The sequence below is a fragment of the Dama dama genome, chromosome 14 (genome assembly GCF_033118175.1).
Source record: "Dama dama isolate Ldn47 chromosome 14, ASM3311817v1, whole genome shotgun sequence".
In the NCBI taxonomy this organism is placed as follows: Eukaryota; Metazoa; Chordata; class Mammalia; order Artiodactyla; family Cervidae; genus Dama; species Dama dama.
This window is the reverse complement of record NC_083694.1, coordinates 41,354,056-41,373,550: the sequence shown is the minus strand read 5'-3', so window position 1 is coordinate 41,373,550 and position 19,495 is coordinate 41,354,056. Positions and strand designations below refer to the sequence as shown.

General features: G+C 53.7%; 1 protein-coding gene across 3 annotated transcripts in view; it reads left to right on the top strand.

Moving 5' to 3' along the window:
• H6PD (hexose-6-phosphate dehydrogenase/glucose 1-dehydrogenase) overlaps nucleotides 1-16,907 on the top strand; it is a 39,972-nt gene extending 23,065 nt beyond the window's left edge. For all 3 annotated transcript variants that reach the window (XM_061160466.1, XM_061160465.1, XM_061160467.1), the window contains exons 4-5: nucleotides 7,906-8,175; nucleotides 9,398-16,907. In XM_061160466.1, the coding sequence (XP_061016449.1) occupies nucleotides 7,906-8,175; nucleotides 9,398-10,761 (1,634 nt within the window). In that variant the 3' untranslated portion in view covers nucleotides 10,762-16,907. The remainder of the gene's footprint in view (nucleotides 1-7,905; nucleotides 8,176-9,397) is intronic.
• Nucleotides 16,908-19,495: the final 2,588 nt, after the last annotated feature.

Genomic DNA, 19,495 nt, shown 5'->3' with positions numbered 1-19,495 from the left:
AAAGGATGGGGGTTTGACCCCTGGGTTGGGAGGACCCCTTGGAGGGGGGCATGGCAACCCACTCCAGTATTCTTGCCTGGAAAATCCCAAGGACAGAGGAGCCTGGCGGGCTATAGTCCATAGGGTCACAAAGAGTCAGACACAACTGAAGCTAGGGACGCACACACATGCTTTATTCTATCCTTGTTCACGTATTTTTAAAAATTAATGTTTTTGGTTGTGGTGGGTCTTTATTGCCGCGCTCTGGCTTTCTCTAGTGGTGAGCAGGGACTGCTCTTGGTTGCAGTGAGTGGACTTCTTGTTGCGGTGGCTTCTCTTGTTGCAGAGCACAAGCTCTCAGACACGGAAGCTTAGTAGTGGTGCCTCTCGGGCTTAGTCATTCCTTGGCATGTGGGATCTTAGTTCCTCGACCAGGGATTGAACCCAAGTCCCCTGCATTGGCAGGTGGATTCTTATCCACCATACCACCAGGGAAGTCCCCCTTGTTCACATACCAATGGGATTTTACCTCTCAGTTCTCAGCCTAGGAAAGATACTAGGAGTCATATGTGTCACTTTCAGGAAAAGGCAGTCCACAATAACTGGTAGTAACCAGAAAAAAATCACCTTGTTGGGTGCTGTCAGGAGGACCAGCCCCCACCTGGGCTTCACCGCCCTGCCTTTCCCCGATGAGGTGCCAGCCATGGGCTTGATCACTCCACTTTAACTGGAAAGACAGCTCCGCAGGAAAGGATCCAAGTCGACAAGTATATGGGCTGTGCTGAACACAGGCTCACTTCCCCTCCCACCCCCAAGCTTGAAATTAAGGAATGAAGGAAGCTCTCTTTTACACAGCAGGTAGTAAACCTAGGAATGCCTCCTCTCCAGGAGTGAGAGAGGATAAAAATAGGAAAAGGGCCACTTAGGGATTTGCTGAACTAATGACTAGTAAGCAGATAACAGGGCTCTTTAAGACTCTGCTGTGTTCTCTCAATCAAAAATTCAGCTGCTCTCAAAGCTTTAACTGTCCTCTTTGCACTCCTAAATCTACTCGAATTCACTGATGCCAGGATACACATTTTTTACATATGCGAGCCTCTCTGAAGTTGGGTCTACTGTGGATGGGGTGATAGAATTGAATTGGCAGCCTGTTTCCATCTTGTTGTTGTTTCAGTCGCTTAGTTGTGTCCGACTCTTTGTGACCCCATGGGTTATAACCTGCCAGGTTCCTCTCTGTCCATGGGATTTCCCAGGCAAGAATACTGGAGTGGGTTGCCATTTCCTTCTCCAGGGGATCACTTGACTCAGGGATAGAACTCTTGTCTCCTGCATTGGCAGGCGGATTCCTTACCACTGAGCCACCTGGGAAGCTAAAATATGAACTCCTTCAAGCCAGATCTTAGTTTCTGTCTCATTTTTGATTTGATGGAATTTAGTCCATCTCCAGCATTGTCTTTCCGAGCCCTAGTCTTATATATATATAACCTCCAGTTACCTCTGAGGTACTGATATTTTCACTGGATGTATATCACCGTGTCGGACCCAGCCGATTTAGAACTTAAACCATCACTGCATTGTTCTCATGAAATACTGTCTGCCTTTTCTAATTGTTTTTTTTGGCTGTGGTGGGTCTTCATTGCTGTGTGAGGGCTTTCACTAGTTGCAGCGAGCAGTGCCTGTTCTTCATTGCACTGTGTAGGCTTCTCATTGCAGTGGCTTCTCTTTTTGCAGAGAATGCTCTAAGAGCGAGCAGGCTTTGGTAGTTTCAGGGCATCGGCTCTGTAGTTGCAACTCGTGGGCTGCAGAGAGCAGGCTCAGTAGTTGTGGCACACGGACTTAGTTGCTCCTCGGCATGTGGGATCTTCCTGGACCAGGGATCAAACCTGTGTCCCCTGCGTTGCAAGGCGAATTCCTAACCACTGGGCCACCAGGAAAGCCCTCCAACTTCTTTATTTTCAAATAGTGGCTGTTCTCTGAGTTGTCAGTTGTCTCTGACAGGCCTTCTCTTGCAGCCCCTGTGATAATAAAAATGCTAGCCAGTGTGTATCAGTGCTTCCTGCATGCCAGGTATTGCTCCACACCCCATGCACTTGTTAGCTCATTGATGTTCACAGCAGCCCTGCAGAGCAGGCACTGCGGCCAGTCCTCTTTTATATGTGACGTAGAATCACTTGCCTGGGGTCACAGAGCTAAAAGAAGGCACAGCGGGTCCTTGAACCCACGCAGCCTGGTTGCAGAGACTGCAGACCATAATCCTGCACGGCCTTTCATGGATCCAGCCAGGCACCTTGCAGTTTTCCCTCATCCATTCAGTGTCTTTATGCTTCACTGTTTGCTCTGGCCCTTGTTACTTCCTTCAGTTGCAGCCAAAGCTGTCCATTGATTCCATTCCCACCTGTCCCCTCTCTGTTTATTTTGCAAATCATAGATGGCTTAATCTTCTCACAGCACCTCTCTCAGGGTTCCACCTCCCTACTCTAATAAAAAAAGAGTTTTATTGAGAGATAATTCACATATCATTTGTTGTTGTTCAGCCTCTGAGTTGTGTCTGATTCCTTGCGACTCCATGGATGGTGGTCTGCCTGGCTCCTCTGTCCATGGGATTCTCCAGGCAAGAATACTGGAGCAGGTAGCCATTTCCATCTCCAGGGGATCTTCCCAACTCACGGATCGAACCCAAGTGCCTTGCACTGGCAGGTGGAGCCCCCATCATGTAATTCACTTACTTAAGTGTAGAATTCAGTGGGCTTTGGTATATTCATAGAGCTGTGCATCCATCACTACAATCAGTTGTAGAACATTTTCATCAAAAGAAGCTCTGTATTCCCCCCCTCCCCTCTGATTAGCTGCCACCCTCTGATTACGCCCCTCATCCTCCTAGTCCTGGCAGCCATAAACTTACTCCCCGTCTCTATGGATTTGCCTAGACATTTCATGTAAATAGGATGTGACTTTCTGGGTCTGGCTTTTCTCACTGAGTGTAATGTTCTCAAGGTTCATCCACACTGTATAGCCTGTGTCAGTGTTTCATTTCTTTTTTTTTTTAATTAATTATTTTTAATGGGAGGATAATTGCTTTACAATATTGTGTTCATTTCTGCCACAGATCAACATGAATCGTCACAAATGTACATATGTCCCCTCCCTCTCCCACCCCATGCCACCCCTCGAGGTCATCACAGAGCACCAGGTTGAACTCCCTCTTAGTGGTTGTACGGAAAATTCCCACTGGCTGTCTTTTTTACATAGGGTGATATATATGTTTCAGTGCTACCCACTTCATTTATTTTTTATTGCCAGATAACATTCTGCTGTGTGGATGGATTCACCACATTTTATTTATCCACTTATCAGTTGGTGGACACTTGAGTTCTTTCTCCGTTTTGGCTGTCGTGAATAAGGCCGCTGTGAACATTCGTGTACAAGTTTTTGTGTGGACATATGTTTTCTTCTCTCTTGGGTGGTTTGGAGCTGCTGGATCGTGCAGTAACTCTGCTTAACTGGTGAGGTCGAGGACTTTTAATAGCTCCTCAAGCCCCTCAGTCTCCTTTCCAAAGCCCTTCCCATCTGTTCTCGATCTCTGCTTTTGCGAATCACAGACTGGCCGCTTCTGCCAGACTAGCCAGGCTCACCCCCATCCATCGTCTGACCTGTGTGTCGGGGCCTCTGCCCTCTGGCTTACGCTTGTCACCCCAACCAGGACATAGCCCAGGGGCAAAGTCGGCCCCCTACATACAGTTCTTTGAGACACACAGCAATTTAAAAAATCTGAATTATTTGTACACATGAGATTGTACTTAATGATCCAGTTTTTCGTGTTCTCTGTATAAATGACAAGATTCGGTCACTGTGGGCCCACATACCTGTGAGGCACTCCCCGCCTGACTGCAGCCGAGAGACACGGCCCTGCCTTGTCCTCCTCACACCTTTCCTGGCCCATGAGGTGCTGAGCCCCTGGCCCCTTGCGTCCACCCCCGCCACCAAAAAGCCCAGCTTGGTTTCCTGCTTCAGCCACCAGCCTCCACTTCTGAAAGCCACCAGGGCCCGTGCTGCTCAGCCCCACCCAGGCGCCCTGTTCTGCCTGCGGCTGTTTGCGTGGGAATCACAGTGGAGCCAGGGAGGTGGTGAGAACGGCAGGCTCTGGGACCTGCTTTGTTGTTGTTTAGTCGCTGAGTTGTTTCCAACTCTTTGCGACTCCATGGACGTAGCCCACCAGGCTCCTGTGTCCATGGGACCTCCCAGGCAAGAATATTGCAGTGGGTTGTCATTTCCTTCTCCAGGGGATCTTCCTGATCCAGGAATTGAACCTGTGTCTCCTGCATCTCCAGCCTTGCAGGTGGATTCTTTATCACTGAACCACCAGGGAATCCCCTGGGGCCAGCTGCCGAGGTTCCAATTTCATTTTTACCCCTTTACCAGCTGTGTGATCTTGGGCAAGTTGCTTGACTTCTCTGAACCTCAATTTCCTTACATTGTATTTATTTTTAATATATTGAAATATATATTTTATTTATTTGGCTGTGCCAGGCCTTTGTTGTGGCAGGATCTTTAGTTGCAGCATATGAACTCTTAGTTGTGGCATTCGGGATATAGTTCCCCAACCAGGGATCAAACCTGGGCCCCATGCATTGGAGTGTAGAGTCTTGGCCACTGGACCACCAGGGAAGTTCCTCTTTACATTTTAAAATGAGGGTAATAGCAGGACCTCTGTACATGTTGCTACTGTGAGGGGTAAATGGACTGATATATACATCTGCCATTATTGCTGTTATCTGTTATCTTTTTCTTGATGTCTTCTCAGTGATATTGTGAGTACTTTGGAGACCAGACCACCGTGGGGCCGGAAGCCGAGCCTTGGTTTCCCAGCTGGGGGCATTTAGGATAGTTTGGCTGCAGCAGCCGGGCTGGGTGTCCTGTGTGTCCCGGGATCTGCCTCCTTGACCAGAGCCGCAACCTCAAGCCCCACTCTCGAGGACCAGACACCTTCCCAGGAGCCGACTGTGGGTCTCACTTCCTGCCCCGTGACACGGGCGCCACTGCCACGCCTGGCCTGTAGGACTGAGCTCAGGCCAGGCGGCCCCTGCTCACTGTCCAGCTGGCCCAAGCCTGGCCAGGGCAGGTGGGCCAGGCAGGTCTGAATCAGGGGCCATTTCTTTCTGTTGGTTTGAATTAAGTATTGATAAGATAAAAAAAGAATGATTACACAATCCCAGGTGGCTCTAGTGGTGAAGAATCCACCTGCCAACACAGGAGATGCAAGAGACCCAGGTTCGATCCCTGGGTCAGGAAGATCCCCTGGAGGAGGGCATGGCAACCCACTCCAGTATTCTTGCCCCGGAGAATCCCACGGACAGAGGAGCCTGGCGGGCTACAGTCCATGGAATCACAAAGAGTCAGACATGACTGAGCAGGCACACGCACACACACACACACACACACACAATCTAGGTAACATGCAGAACTATGATGTAACAGATACCTATGAACTTGCAAACCTTGGGTCCCTCCCCCAGTCCTATCCCAGTTCCTCTTCTCTACAGTCCAGGTTTTAGGTGGACTTTCCCCTTGTTTCTTTATCGTTTCTGTGTGGATCCAGTTGCCTAAAAACGTGCTGTTTAATTTTGAAGAGTCAACACGCTGTGTGTGTGTGTGTGTGTGTGTGTGTGTGTGTGTGAGAGAGAGAGAGAGAGTGTGTTGAGTCTTTCTGTCTCTTCAACCTGCATTCAGGATAGTCTGCATGGATCTGTCTTCTAATAACTTTTTTTTCCCCCAACCTTTCGTAATCCATAAAACCTGTCTATGGAATTTCTTATTTCCCCTTGTATTTTTCATTGATTTGAAATTCTGTTTATCCTGGCCATATTATATTTTCAAAGCAGTTTATATATTTATATTACATCGTCAGCTTTATTTCTCTGAACATGGAACCTCTGAGGTGAATCCCTGGTGGTGTGTGTGTTCAGCTTCCCAGCCACACAGTGTTCTGCGGAGTGACTGCGGCGCTGTATCTGGTGCTTGAGATGCTGCAGGGAGCAGGCAGATGCAGTCCTCACCTGATGGAGCATCAGGGTGGCAAGGGTGGCAAGAACTTGGCAGCACCAAGTTAGTCAGGGGAAACAGCCGAAGATAGGGCCCTCCAGGAGGGCAGGCCGAGAGTTTGGTAGACTCTCCTGGAAGCCAAGACCTGAAAGATGAGCAGGAGCTGCTGGGTAACAGAGCTGATCCCACGTTACAGGTGACGCACGCAAACCTTCGATAAACAGCTGCTCTTCCGGTGGTAATGTCACCTTTTTCTGTACGTAAGGCTGTGAACTGGCCCGAGTCTCAGCAAATCAGCAGAATGTGAGCCATGCCATGTGAGGTGTTGTGGCGTTTGAGCCCTAAGCCTTAAGTCCACTGGCTTGTATGTATTTGAGTCACTGGTAGTCAGAATTGGTTCTGAGTCCTGGAGGAGGAAGTGTGTCGTGTGTGGTTAACCAGCTCCTGACTGCTCATCCCAGCCCTGGGCCTCTGACTTCTTCCTCTTGTGTAGACAGGGACGGTCGTGGACCCGCCGTGCCAGACCCTGTGGGTGTAACAGGAGGGGTGCCTGGCGTCTCCACGCTGTGCCAGGCACAGTGAGCATTGTTGACACTGCCAAGCTCTGTGGTCATGTTCTTTCTGTGTGTCACCTTCTTTTATCTTCTCAGCAACCCCATCCACTGACCACCTGCCATTTCCACCTGTGTGTTTTAGGCTTAAATACAACTGGTTTCCCCTCCATCAACCCCTTCCTCTACCCAGTCCCCTCATCTCAGGAATGTCACCATGCCCGTCTTCTGCTCAGGCCTGAGCAGTTACCTTCCCAGGAGCCAATTCCCCCCCACCACTGCCCCGAGTCCTTGAAGCTGGCTTTGGCTCCTCCTTTTCACTGGTGCTTGCCTGCATGGGTCAGCTTACATGCTAAGTTGCTTCAGTCATGTCCAGCTCTTTGTGACCCCATGGGTCATAGCCCACCAGGCTCCTCTGTCCATGGGATTCTCCAGGCAAGAATACTGGAGTGGGTAGCTATGTCCTTCTCCTGGGGACCTTCCCGACCCAGGATGGAACCCGCATCTCTACGTCTCCTGCATTGGCAGGTGGGTTCTCTACCTCTAGTGCCTCATGGGTCAGCAGGTCCAGCCAGTTCTCACTCAAGAAGCGCCGTCCACCCTCTCCAGCTGCTTTACCCCATCCCTTTAGTCCAGGTCACAGCATCACCCCCCGTCCCCACCTCTGGGCCACCACGTGGTCTGCTATAGTCTCCCTGCCCACAGCAGGCCAGGGCGTGAATGTGCGGAAGGTCTTGCCATCTCCTACTTCAGCTCCTGCACTGCTTTCCCTGAGCGTGGGAACAAATCAGCCTCCGCCCCTCATCCTGCAAGCCCCGCCCTCTCAGCCCCACCCTCCTGCTCCCCTTCTCCTGGCGCCTGGCTGCCGAGCTCGTCCAGAGCTGCTCCTGCAGGTCTCAGAGCAGACTCCCTGTTACCCTCTGGCATGAACTCTGTCTATAATGTCTTTATTGGCTTTTCCTCCCTCTGCTCAACTATAAGCCAAGGGCAAGGACCCGGCACTTATGTGGGCTTGGTAGGGGGTGACAGTGCCCTTTGAAGGCAGGATGCGGAGCAGAGACTTGGAAGTCAGGTGACTCACCCAGGGTCACGCACCAGCAAGCTGCCCAGGCCTTCACCGCGGTGCCTAGCTTTCTGGAACCAGGGCCTTCCCAGGCAGAGGCCTGGAGAGGCCCACGGGGTCTGACACCTCCTGGTGGGGCGGGTCTCGTTGGCTCAGGGCTGCCTGCCCCCTTCCTGCCCAGTTCTGCTCTGGCACTCCAGACTAGGGAGTGTGGCTGTGGGCACAGGTCAGCCACGTGCCCGGTCCTTATGACTCCTCCCCACCCCCCGCCAGGCCGCACCAGCTTCTACGAGGAGTACGGCGTCATCCGCGACGTCCTGCAGAACCACCTGACGGAGGTCCTCATGCTGGTGGCCATGGAGCTGCCCATCAACCTCAGCAGCCCGGAGGCCGTGCTGCAGCACAAGCTCCAGGCCTTTGCGGCGCTGCGGGGCCTGCAGAGGCACAGTGCCGTGCTGGGCCAGTACCAGGCCTACAGTGGGCAGGTGCGCGGGGAGCTGCAGAAGCCAGACAGCTTCCACAGCCTGACGCCGACCTTCGCAGGTGGGCCCCCAGGGCCAGGCACGGGCTGCTGGGCCGCCCCCACCCCCGGGCGGGAGCAGTCCTCCCAACACAGACCCCTCGGGGTGGGTCGGGAGGGGCTGGAAGTGGGATTTTCCCAAGGTGCTTAGAGGTGAGTGAGAGATGCCCCTGCCTCCCTGCCCTTCTGCCAGCCTAATGCAGCAGGTCACCTGCTGGCTCCCTCTGGACAGAGGGACAGACACCTCAGTGGTGATCTCTGTTCAGTCCACGGATGTTTCCAGGGCTCGCCCAGCTGGGCTCAGACCTGGCTCTGCCCTTGAGGAGCTTATCCAGCCCCCGGAGAGGCTGCAGGCCAGGGGCACCCCTGGTGGGCACGCAGCATGCCAGGCAGGCAGGTGCCCACCGGGGCCGTCCTCTGGGCACTTGCACAGGCTCAGAGCTTTCTGGGGGTGGCCGGCTCTCTAACACTGACATCACAAACCCCAGGACCAGAGCAGCAACTCTGGTCAGGCACCAACCGCGTGCCCAACACATCAGGCAGGTGTCGTCAGCCTCACTTAAAGGTGAGGGGCTGTGAGGCTCGGCTAGTTGCTAGAAACTTGCCCAAGGTCACGCAGAGATAGGCTGTGGGAAAACCAGGCTTGCAGCTCAGTCTGGAGGGCACTCTGCATCCGACTCTCACCGCCATGGGCCCCTGTAGGCCACTTCAGCTGTACTGCGGTTCTCTGCAGGCCTGTGGCTGAGACCCCTGGCTCCCCTTCTCCTTCCCCTGCCACCACCCCCCCCCCCCCACCATATCTGATGGCCTCAGCACATCCTCAGCACTCTACAGACAGGAAGGAAGCACCTCTCCATAGGAACACCTCCCCCCATCCCCATTCAGCATCAGTGCCACCTTGCACCCCGACCCCTGCCCCGTGAGACTTCTCACAGAATCTCCCAATTGGAGCTCCTCAGCCCAGCTCCCCTTTGTTTGGGGACGATGGTGCTGAGAGGCCCCTCAAGGGCGGTGGGTGCCCGAGGTGGCCCATGAGGCTGCTTTTTGAGCAGCCACTGGGAAGAGAAGATAATGGAAGAGGTGAGAGGTGGGGGTGAGGCTAGCAAAGCCAGAGGTTCCCAGAGGAGGAATCAGAGAAAAGGAGGCTGGCCAGCAGGAAGGAAAGAGGGGAAGGTGAGCAGGCCGGGAGGTCCCGGGTCCTGTGCCTGAGCATCACCTCCACTGTCCCCCTGTCGCCTGCCCCAGGCATCCTCATTCACATAGACAACCTCCGCTGGGAGGGTGTCCCATTCATCCTGATGTCCGGCAAAGTCTTGGATGAGAGAGTGAGCTACGTGCGGATCTTGTTCAAGAACCAGGCATTCTGTGTCCAGAGCGAGAAGCACTGGGTTGCTGCCCAGAGCCGCTGCCTGCCCCGACAGATCATCTTCTACATCGGCCACGGCGAGCTGGGCAGTCCTGCCGTGCTGGTCAGCAGGAATCTCTTCCGGCCGGCCCTGCCCTCTGCCAGCTGGAAGGAAGTGGAGGGCCGGCCCGGGCTGCGCCTCTTCGGCCTCCCACTCTCCGATTACTACGCCTACAGCCCCGTGCGGGAGCAGGATGCCTACTCCCTGCTCATCTCTCACATCTTCCACTGCCGGAAGGACTCCTTCGTCACCACGGAGAACCTGCTGGCCTCCTGGGTCTTCTGGACGCCCTTGCTGGACAGCCTGGCCTACGAGGTCCCGCGCCTGTACCCAGGAGGAGCAGAGAACGGACAGCTGTTGGACTTTGGGTTCAGCGGCGGCCACCTGTCCTTCTCCCAGCCACGGCCAGAGCAGCTGGTGCCAGGGCCGGACTCCGCTCCGCTGCCCAGCGACTTCCAGGTCCTCAGGGCCAAGTACCGAGAGAGCCCGCTGATCTCGGCCTGGCCCGAGGAGTTGATTGCCAGGCTGGCGGGAGACATCGAGGCTGCCGCCGTGCGGGCTGTGCGGCGCTTTGGCGAGTTCCACCTGGCGCTCTCGGGCGGCTCGAGCCCGGTGGCCCTGTTCCAGCAGCTGGCCACAGGGCACTACAGCTTCCCGTGGGCCCACACGCACCTGTGGCTGGTGGACGAGCGCTGCGTGCCGCTCTGGGACCCCGAGTCCAACTTCCAGGGCCTGCAGACGCACCTGCTACAGCACGTGCGGGTCCCCCACTACAACGTCCACCCCATGCCCGTGCACCGGCGCCAGCGGCTCTGTGCTGAGGAGGACCAGGGCACCCAGGCCTATGCCGAGGAGATCTCTGCCCTCGTGACCAACAGCAGCTTCGACCTGGTGCTGCTGGGCATGGGCACCGACGGACACACGGCCTCCCTCTTCCCACAGTCGCCCGCCGGCCTGGACGGCGAGCAGCTGGTGGTGCTGACCACGAGCCCCTCCAGCCCGCACCGGCGCATGAGCCTCAGCCTGCCCCTCATCAACCGTGCCCGGAAGGTGGCCGTGCTGGTCATGGGCAGGATGAAGCGTGAGATCGCTATGCTGGTCAGCCGCGTGGGCCACGAGCCCAAGAAGTGGCCCATCTCAGGCGTCCTGCCAGATTCTGGCCAGCTGGTGTGGTACATGGATTATGACGCATTTCTGGGGTGATGGAACTTTGGCCCTTTGCTCACCCCCATCCTCCCCTTCATTCACCCTCTCTCTACCCTCTCAGTCCTGCCCCCCCACCTGCACGTGCCGTCCTCTCTGGAATCTGACACCTCAGGGTCAGGCCTCCAGTGGGGAAGGACAAGACCCTGTCCCAACCCTGCGGCAGTCCCCATCTAGTGGTGGTGGGCCCCCATGGAACAAGGAAGAGATGGCAGCTCTGCTCTTGAAAATCTACAGATCCAAGTCAGGGGAGGAACATCCACCTTAAATAAAGGCCTGCAGCAGTTACATGTGGGCATCCACCAGCGCAAACAGGACTGTCTGAAAGCTCCCTGCTGGAGCAGGAGTGCAATCAGGGAGTGGTTAACCAGGAGGTACGTGTGGGCCAGGCACCTTGGACCGCCTCCAGCAGAAAAGCAGAGCGTGAATGGTGGAGCCCAGGTGCCCACCTTGAGCCACGAGCACCTGCTAGGACCTGCCATCCTTTTCTTCTCCAGCCTCCAGCTCAGCCTGCTATCCAGTCCCCTCCAGGGCCACCTCCACCTGCTCTGCATCTCAGGTCCTGTCTTCCTAGACCTCACCAGGGAGGTCTTCCCACCCACTCTGCTGCTTTGCTGTCCCTCAGACACCCTAGCAACAAACGCTAGGATGTGGAAACGGATCCAGGAATCTTGCGACTGTGCCATGGAGCTCCTTTTCTCAGCAGGTGGACTTTACCAATGGCAGGAGGCGCCGGTTCCCCAGCTCCGTCAGGGAGGACCCCTGCCCCAGGCACTTGCCCCTGTCTCCAGCCTCGGCCCCGCTGGAGCCTGTCTTTTGTGGGGCGGGCAGGCGCCAATAGCGTGGACCTGCCACCACAGCCAGATAGCTCTGCGTGAAACACTGAAACACACTGGACAGAGTTGGTCAGGCCATTCCTGGGATCTGCATTGAAGAGGATCCTTTGTGTCTCAGGGGACTTCCCCAATGAGTGTTTCTACTCTCAGTGTCCCCTCTTGTTTTACCTGAAAAGATCAAGTTAAATCTTTCTCTTATGGTAACATCTTACCTGGGGGGAGTGAGATGTGACATCAGGGCACCCAGACCATCCAGGCGCTCCGACCCTCACCCAGCTGGACCCAGGCCTTCCTGGCAGGGCGGCTGCGGCCCACGTCAGCAGTGGCTGTCCACCGCCGTCCCAGGGCCTTTGCTGGTTGTCAGCACCAAGAAGGGGCGACTGCTGCCCACCTTCTCACACTACCTTGTGGAGGCATCGGCCTCTTGTGTGCCAGCCCCTCCTGCCACTGCTCACCTCACCACTAACACATCGCTGAAGACTTGGGGGGCGGTCCCGGTTGAGCTTCTCATTTAGAGTAAACGGGTGCTCCTGAGAAGCCCTGAGCCAATAACAGCTGTTTCTCTGAAACCCCCAAGTGGTGGGGGGCATCTACAAAATTGTTTTATAAAAAAGTGAAACTTCTCAAAACACACTTAATTTCAGCTTTCCGCACAGCCCAGGGATAAAGGATAAAGCAGGGTTTTCTGTGGAACAGCGTCCCCATCTTATAGGCACAGTTTGTATCAGATCAGGCAGATACAAAGTGTCAAGGTCACACCAAGGGCTTTCCTGGGCAAGAAGGAGCATCATGAAATGTGTCTTTCAACTTGTTATTGTTTACACTTTCTTCAAGGCTGTTTACACTTCTTCAAGAATTTACAGGAATTCTTGCTTTGGAGATGTGTGCGCGTGAGGTGGGTGCTGGCCAGGGGCTCTGCACATAAAGGTACCTATTAACATTTGGTTTCCCCCAGCTTCCAAAGACCCCATCCAGACAGGATATCAATATTTATTCCCAGAAGACTCACCTGGGCCGATCAGAGCACAATGCCCAGATAGGGAAGTCTTTTCCCTTTCTGAAAATCATCGTTGTTTAGCTTTGAGGCTTCTGATGGGAGTAAACTGGGGGAGTGGACACGTGGCTGCAGGTGTCATGTCTGGCCACATGGGGGCGCCCTCAGACCATCCCTGCGGTCTGGACCACAGATGCTCATTCCCCCCCTCCCCCCCTCAGGCTCCTGAGCCTCCCTGGATCTGTAGCACTGAGGACCACCCCCTCCCCATCCTCCTCCCCCTCCCCAATCTGTTCCTTAGGAACTTCTGTGAGAAAAAAAGGGACCTGCACGTGCCCAAGTGTCGCTTCAGGATAAGGGGCCAGCAAACTTCTGATGTCACCGTTTCTGAGTAACAGCGAGTTACCATGGGCCTGAGCTGGGCATGTCCTGTTCTGAGAGGAGTGCCTTGCCTCAAAATGCACGTTCATCTTTAGAGAGTGTGCGTGGGGGGCAGGGCCAGGCGGGGGCAGGAAGTGCCAGGCTTTCCTTCCCAGAATCAAGTGCTCTGGGTTTTTTGTTGTTGTTGTTGTTGTTTAATTGTTAATAATGTTAGTTTCTGCCGTACAACAGGATCATCAGCTGTTTATACACACATATCCCCTCCCTCTTATGCCGCTTCCCTGGTGGCTCAGTGGTGAAGAATCCAATTGCCATTATGGGAGATGTGGGTTCAGTCCCTGGGTCGGGAAGATCTTCTGGAGAAGGAAATGGCAACCCACTCCAGTATTCTTGCCTGGAGAATTCCATGGACGGGGAGCCTGGCAGGCTACAGGGTCACAGAGAGCACGCACACGTGCACCTCCCTCTTGAACCTTCCTCCTAGCTCCCCCCACCCCGCCCCCCTCCACACCTTTCTAGGAAGTGCTGTCTTAAAGTCACACCAGCGTAGTCCACTGGGAGCCCTTGTCATATTCCTGCTTCCTCCCACTCCCCTTCCCCTTTTCTTTCTCCTATCCTGTGCTGATGGTTTTCAGACTTTCTGGGTCATGATCCACAGCAAGAAACACACTTTACATCATGAGTCAGCGCTCGCACTCATGCATGAATCTGCATCTCAAGCAAAAGTTCCATAAATGAATTCTCATCCTGAAAATTCTGGATACCTTCTTTTTAAAAAAAAATTTTTTTTTTTTAAATGCTGCTTATAATTCATTAAATCAAGCTGATCCATAGTTTGAAACGTGCTACTCTAATCTGACTTTACCCTGTTGTGTAAGCCGAGGTCCCAAGGGTTGGAAGGGAGCACGGGCACCCAGCCCACACAGGGATGCTGATGAGCACTCTGGAACTGGTACCCAGGCCTCCTGTTCCTACAGCTTCATGCCTCAGGCTGGTCCCAGCTGATGCTGCTGCAGCCTCTGTGGTGGGATGCTGACTGCTCCCACCATGAGGGAGGGGAGGAGTGGGTGATGGGAGACACATCATTTGGAGCCCCAGGGCTTCTGGAAGCGGTGATGATGTGTCCTATACAGAGGGTGGCAGACTCAGGACTAAACGTTTTCTGCTGTATGGTCTTATTTAGTCTTTACAACAACCCCGTGAGGAGGTGGAGGAATCCTGATTGACCGATGACTTTGAAGTTGAAACTGGAGTTGTCTAATGACAACAGGCCAGTTGTAAACTGGAAGTGGCCCACAGGGGTCTAGACATGTGCTCCCAGCCATTCTGCAGTACCACCTCCTTCCCAGGGAGCCCAGCACAGCTCCCAGAGTTTCCCAGACAGAGCCCAGGCAGCTGGAGCGGCCCTGCAGGCCTGTGACAGGAGGCTGGCCCCTCTTGGAGGCCGGCTTACATCCTCCTCTCTGAAGCAGGTTTGTTACCAGTTGCTGCAGGGAGAGATTTAGGGACTTTCCTAGCTGCTATGAGCTAGATTCTGATGTTGCTCCGGGAGCAAAGTTTCCTGCCAACCGCAAGTTAGGACAGTGCTGTCCTCCTGCCCCACTTCTTGTTCCTCTGCCGACAGTGCTTTCTTTCCAGTCCTGGGGCCTCCCGGGGACCAGCACAACCCGGGCTCTGCCAGCGGGTGGTATTTCAGAACACTCCCTTGGGGACTCTTGTTCCAGAGCTCATGGGCCCTGTTTCCCCGGTCTGGGACCTTCCTCCTCCCCGTTTGTGTAGAGAACCAGACAGTGTGGCTGAGAAAGGGAGGGAGACGCTTCCGCAGAAACTTAAGGGGCGGTTTCCTACAAGTCAGTTTTCAGAAACAGATTTTTTTTTTTCTCGACAAAAATACACACAGCCTCACAGAAGCAGCCTCTGCATCAGCTTTACCAGCTCTATTTTTATCTTAAGCAGACGGGGACCCATGGACCTCAGTCCACTCCGGGCAGCGTGTCTGTGTCCGAGAATGAACGAGTCACAGGAAAGGCCAGTGATGACAGAAGCGTGAGGGGGCCGTGGTGGCAGGTCCCCGAGATCGGTGCCTGCATGCCCCACAAAAGATAGATCCCAGCGGGGCTGGAGCCTTGAGAGGCGGCTGTGTCCCACAGTGGCCGCCTGCATGGCCCGGTAGGGGCCACCCGCTCCCCCCTCATCGATCTCCCAGCCTTCCCACCGCCCCGCTGGGAACCTCCCGCTTCCCCTTGAGGTTGCAGTGTGCACGTGGCGGTCGAGATTCCCACGAGGAAAAGGGCGGCCCCTCCAGCCTCATCCGTGCTTGGCAGCTGGTCTGCGCCTGGGGACAGCATTGGGAGGGATCCGCAGTGAAGTCAGCTCTCAAGGAGGCCCTGTGTTTTGACTGAGGTTGTGGATTCGTTCCTCCAAGAACCCCGCCTGCCCCCCGCCCCACTGCGCCCCACTGATGGGCCAGTGTCGGTCGAGGCATCAGCCTGCCAGTCCCGGGTCCCGCTTCCATCGCTCACTTGGAGGCTGGAGCTGGGCACCAGCGTGTCCTATGTGGTCCTTGGCTGCATACTGCGTCGCCTCCACATGAGATAAAAATCCCGCTTCCTGCGCTTCCTGCTCTAGAGGCCTTCCCAGGGCCAGGCATCTTCACCAGCCATTGGGGACCCACACCAGCCTGTGTTCTTGGAAGACGTGCATCTTCCAGGGCACCCTGGGACCCCTCTCCAGAGGTGCAGGCTCCTGGCCTCTGGCTGTCAGCACTTCAGATGGGGCTGGAGTGAGAAACTCCAAGGATTGCTCAGCTCATTGCAAAGCAAGGTGCACATTCACGAACACTGTCAGCACAGGAGAAAAGTGGCCTGAGTCTAGAGGAGGCACTTCTGACCTCACAGCAAGCTGGAGGAGTTGGGGGGATGATCCCTTTGATGAACTGTCCTCTCCAGCCAACTTTCGGGAGCCCATCTCTTTTGTAAAGTAGATGCCAGTGCTGTATCTGCATGGGACCATAGATGGGGAGGGGCGGAGATCTCAATTAAGTATGCTGCTTTTAGTCTTGGTGGTTCTTTATTCTTGCTGGTCTTTGCCTTCCTCTCAGGTGTTTTAAAGGAAATCTCTGCATCTTTTCTGTCCCTCTGGCATGGGAAGGGATAAATACATTTCCATTCACTGAAAGTCGCATGGAATATGGTTCCGCGCTGGTAGCTTTAGAAACAGAAGTGTAAATAGAACTACATATATTCATCAGTTTGGGTCCTTAGTTGTACCCCACAGACGTGTCGAAAGGTCGGTTATAAATGGTACGAGGTACTCGAGTATAAGAGGGAAGGATCCTGGAGAAGCTGGTAATCGAGGCTGAATGCGCATCTCTGAGACGGACCTGTACAGTCTGCCCCACCCCTCCTTGGTTTGGAAGAAGGGGGTGAGAGCAGACATCAAGGGGCCTCTGCCGGCTCCGAGAGCCACTGCTTCCCGAGCCCGAGTGAAGGTTTTCAGCCTCCTTGGTGCTGTGTTTAGCAGCTGTTGCCAGAAAGAGTCCTGGATGGGGGGTGTGGGCTCTGAAATCATGGTGTGTTGCAATCTGGGTTGTGTCCATGCGTTCTGTCCCGTGCGGGAAAGCAGCAATCCAAACAGGATTTCTGTCGGGAGGGAAGAGAGACAGGCAAGCTGTTAGCTCGGAGGGACTGTCTGTTCCCCTGGGTGGTGGAAGACCATGATCATGACCCCCCCCCGCCCCCGACCCCGGCCAATGGCGTGAACATGCTACACCTTTCTGCAGAAAGAGCAACTGCTCCTGGCTTTTACGGAAACCCTGAACACTTTTAACGCTGCCTCTGAAAATGAGACATATTCAGATCAGAGTTTTTAAAATGCCTTATTTGTATAACAAATGTATCATCTATTTTTTAAACAATAAAATTGTTTCCCCCAAATCCCTGCTCTTTATTTTTTCTGGGAGATGGAGTGTGATGGGCTGTGTGTATGCTTGGAAGGTGTGTGGCGAGGCAGACCCAGTTACCCTGCACCTATCACAGGTGGATCTGAGCAACAGCCGGTCCCCACTTGCTTGAGGGTCCCTTGGGCTCCTGGGAGAAACAGTGGGGGGCAAGACAACTGGGTTTCATAAGTTCACATGCAGCCTGAGGGACGTCATCTCCCCGTCAGCCTACCTGGCGGACCACTCAGGCAGCAGGCCTCGCCTGGAGGGCATTCACTGTGGTGTCTGAGGTGGGTGTCGGTCAGGGCACCTTTGGAAGCATCAGTATTTCAGTAAAATAATGCATACTCATAAGTGAATTCATACATTGCCAAAAAGCACACAAATGAATGTTAAATCACTGCAGTCCAGTCCCCTCCACTGCAGAAATGTTAGCAGAGCAATATTAGCAGAGGTGACCCAAAGCTCACGTCCTCACTGAGCTTCTGCTCCTCATGTTCTTGACCCTTCCGTGGGCCCTTTATTTGGGAGGTCCACCGTCCACCCCTCTTCAAGTTCCTCTTTCTCCTCCGCGCCCTCTTCACTAGCAGATTTCTCAGTGGCCTCGCAGTCACTTCTAGCCCCACATTCTGTTTGAAGTGGTCTCCGAGGTCACCTCTGATCCACTGGACACCGCCACACCTCAAGGTGGCCACCACGCACCACTAAGAGTCCACCGCTTCCACAGCAGCGGCCAACACAGCCCAGGCAGGAGACCTCATTTCACTGACAGTCAAGAGGTGACCGTCGGCAAGACCTGTCGGCTACCACCAAATCTGGGGGCCAGGACAGAGTCTGCTGACCCTGAGAGCAAAGCCCTGGCGGGGGTTGGGGGACCTGGCTTTCACTGCTGTCTCCTTGTCTTCCTTGATTCTCTTTGTGATTGTCTTTACCGGGGGGGCCCCCAAAGCTGAGGTCTGTCCCCATTCTTACTTCCAATCAAGAGGGGAGGCTGTTTGGAAAAACTGAATTTTCTCATTTGGATTTTCATTTATGTATAAAAAAGACACCATTAAGGGACTTCCTTGTTGGTCCAGGGGTTAAGACTCCTCGCTTCCCACTGCAAGGAGCACAAGTTCCATCCCTGGTCAGAGAACTAAGATCCTGCATGTTGCACAGCATGGCCAAAAAAGTTAAGAAAAGTTAAAAACAGAAAGTTGTCTGCAGTGCCTGCCACCCCACCTAGTAGTTTTTTCATGTTCAGCAAACTCCCTCCCTCAGGAGATGCTCTATCTCTGTGTCACACGGTTTTGTAGCCTTTATTTTTTGTTTGTCTTATTGTGAGCCTTCTCCACGCATCCCCATGGTCTTCATACTTGGTTTCCACACAAGTGTGAGACCCACTGATGGGAAGCATACTGGAAGCATGTCCCCTCCTCAGCTGTTGAACATTTAAGTTATTTTTAGCATTTATCAGATGGCACTAGTGGTAAAAAAAAAACCCACCTGCCAACACAGGAAATGTAAGAGACGTGGGTTCAATCCCTTGTCAGGAAGATCCCCTGGACAAGGAAGTGGCAACCCACTCCAGTATTCTTGCCTGGAGAATTCCATGGACTGAGGAGCCTGGTGGGCTACAGTGAGGTTTAAAATGACCCAGTACTTGTGAACCGCTTTGTAATCAAGAAACAAACCTGATATGACAATAATTATAACCACAATAATAAGCAATGGCCTAGGAAGGAAAGGAGATGCAAAAGGAAGCTGGAAACCTCTAGGGCAGAAGAGAGAGGAGGGAACCACGGGGTCAGTATGGTCACAGGCTGTGTCCCCAGCACAGCCCCTGAAAGAGAAGTGAGAAGAGGCTGCAGGCCAGGGTGACGGGCCCAGAAATCCCCTGGTGGTCCAGTGGCTAAGACTCCAAGCTCCTAATATAGGAGGCCTGGGTTTGATCCAGGGTCAGGGAACTAGATCCAATGTGTCTCAGCTAAGACCTCAACTAAAAGATCCTGCCTACTGCAACTAAGGCCTGGAACAGACCAATAAATAAATATACAAAAAAAAAAAAAAAAAGAGTTCTTGAGCCCAGGTTCCACACTTTGGGTTTTCAAGCCCCCAGATTCCCAGGCTGCAGGCTACTTTGTTCCTGAAAGGTGGCCATGACTTGCTGTTATAACCCAGACTCCTTCGGTTACAAGTGACGGAAACCCAACTCAAACTAGATCTGAAAGAAGGATGTCCCGGCTCTGCTCTTTGGAAGGGCCAGGGTGGGGCAGATTCAGTGGGACCGAAGTCAGGGAAGTCAGCCAATGCTGTTAGGCTCCTCTTTCATTGGGGCTGCCAGGTTAGCAAATATATCTACAGGACACCTAGTGAAGTTTGTTTCAGGTAAAGAACAAATAACATTTTATTTTTAAAAATGTTTTTAATTGCTAGTTGACTGTTGAGGATTTAAAAAAAAAAATTTATTTGGCTGCATTGAGTCTTAGTTGTGACATGCAGAATCTAATTCCTTGACCAGGAATCAAACCCAGGCCTCTTGCATTGGGAGCGCAAAGTTGGGCCACTGGACCAGCAGGGAGGTCCCAAGTATCATTTTAGTAG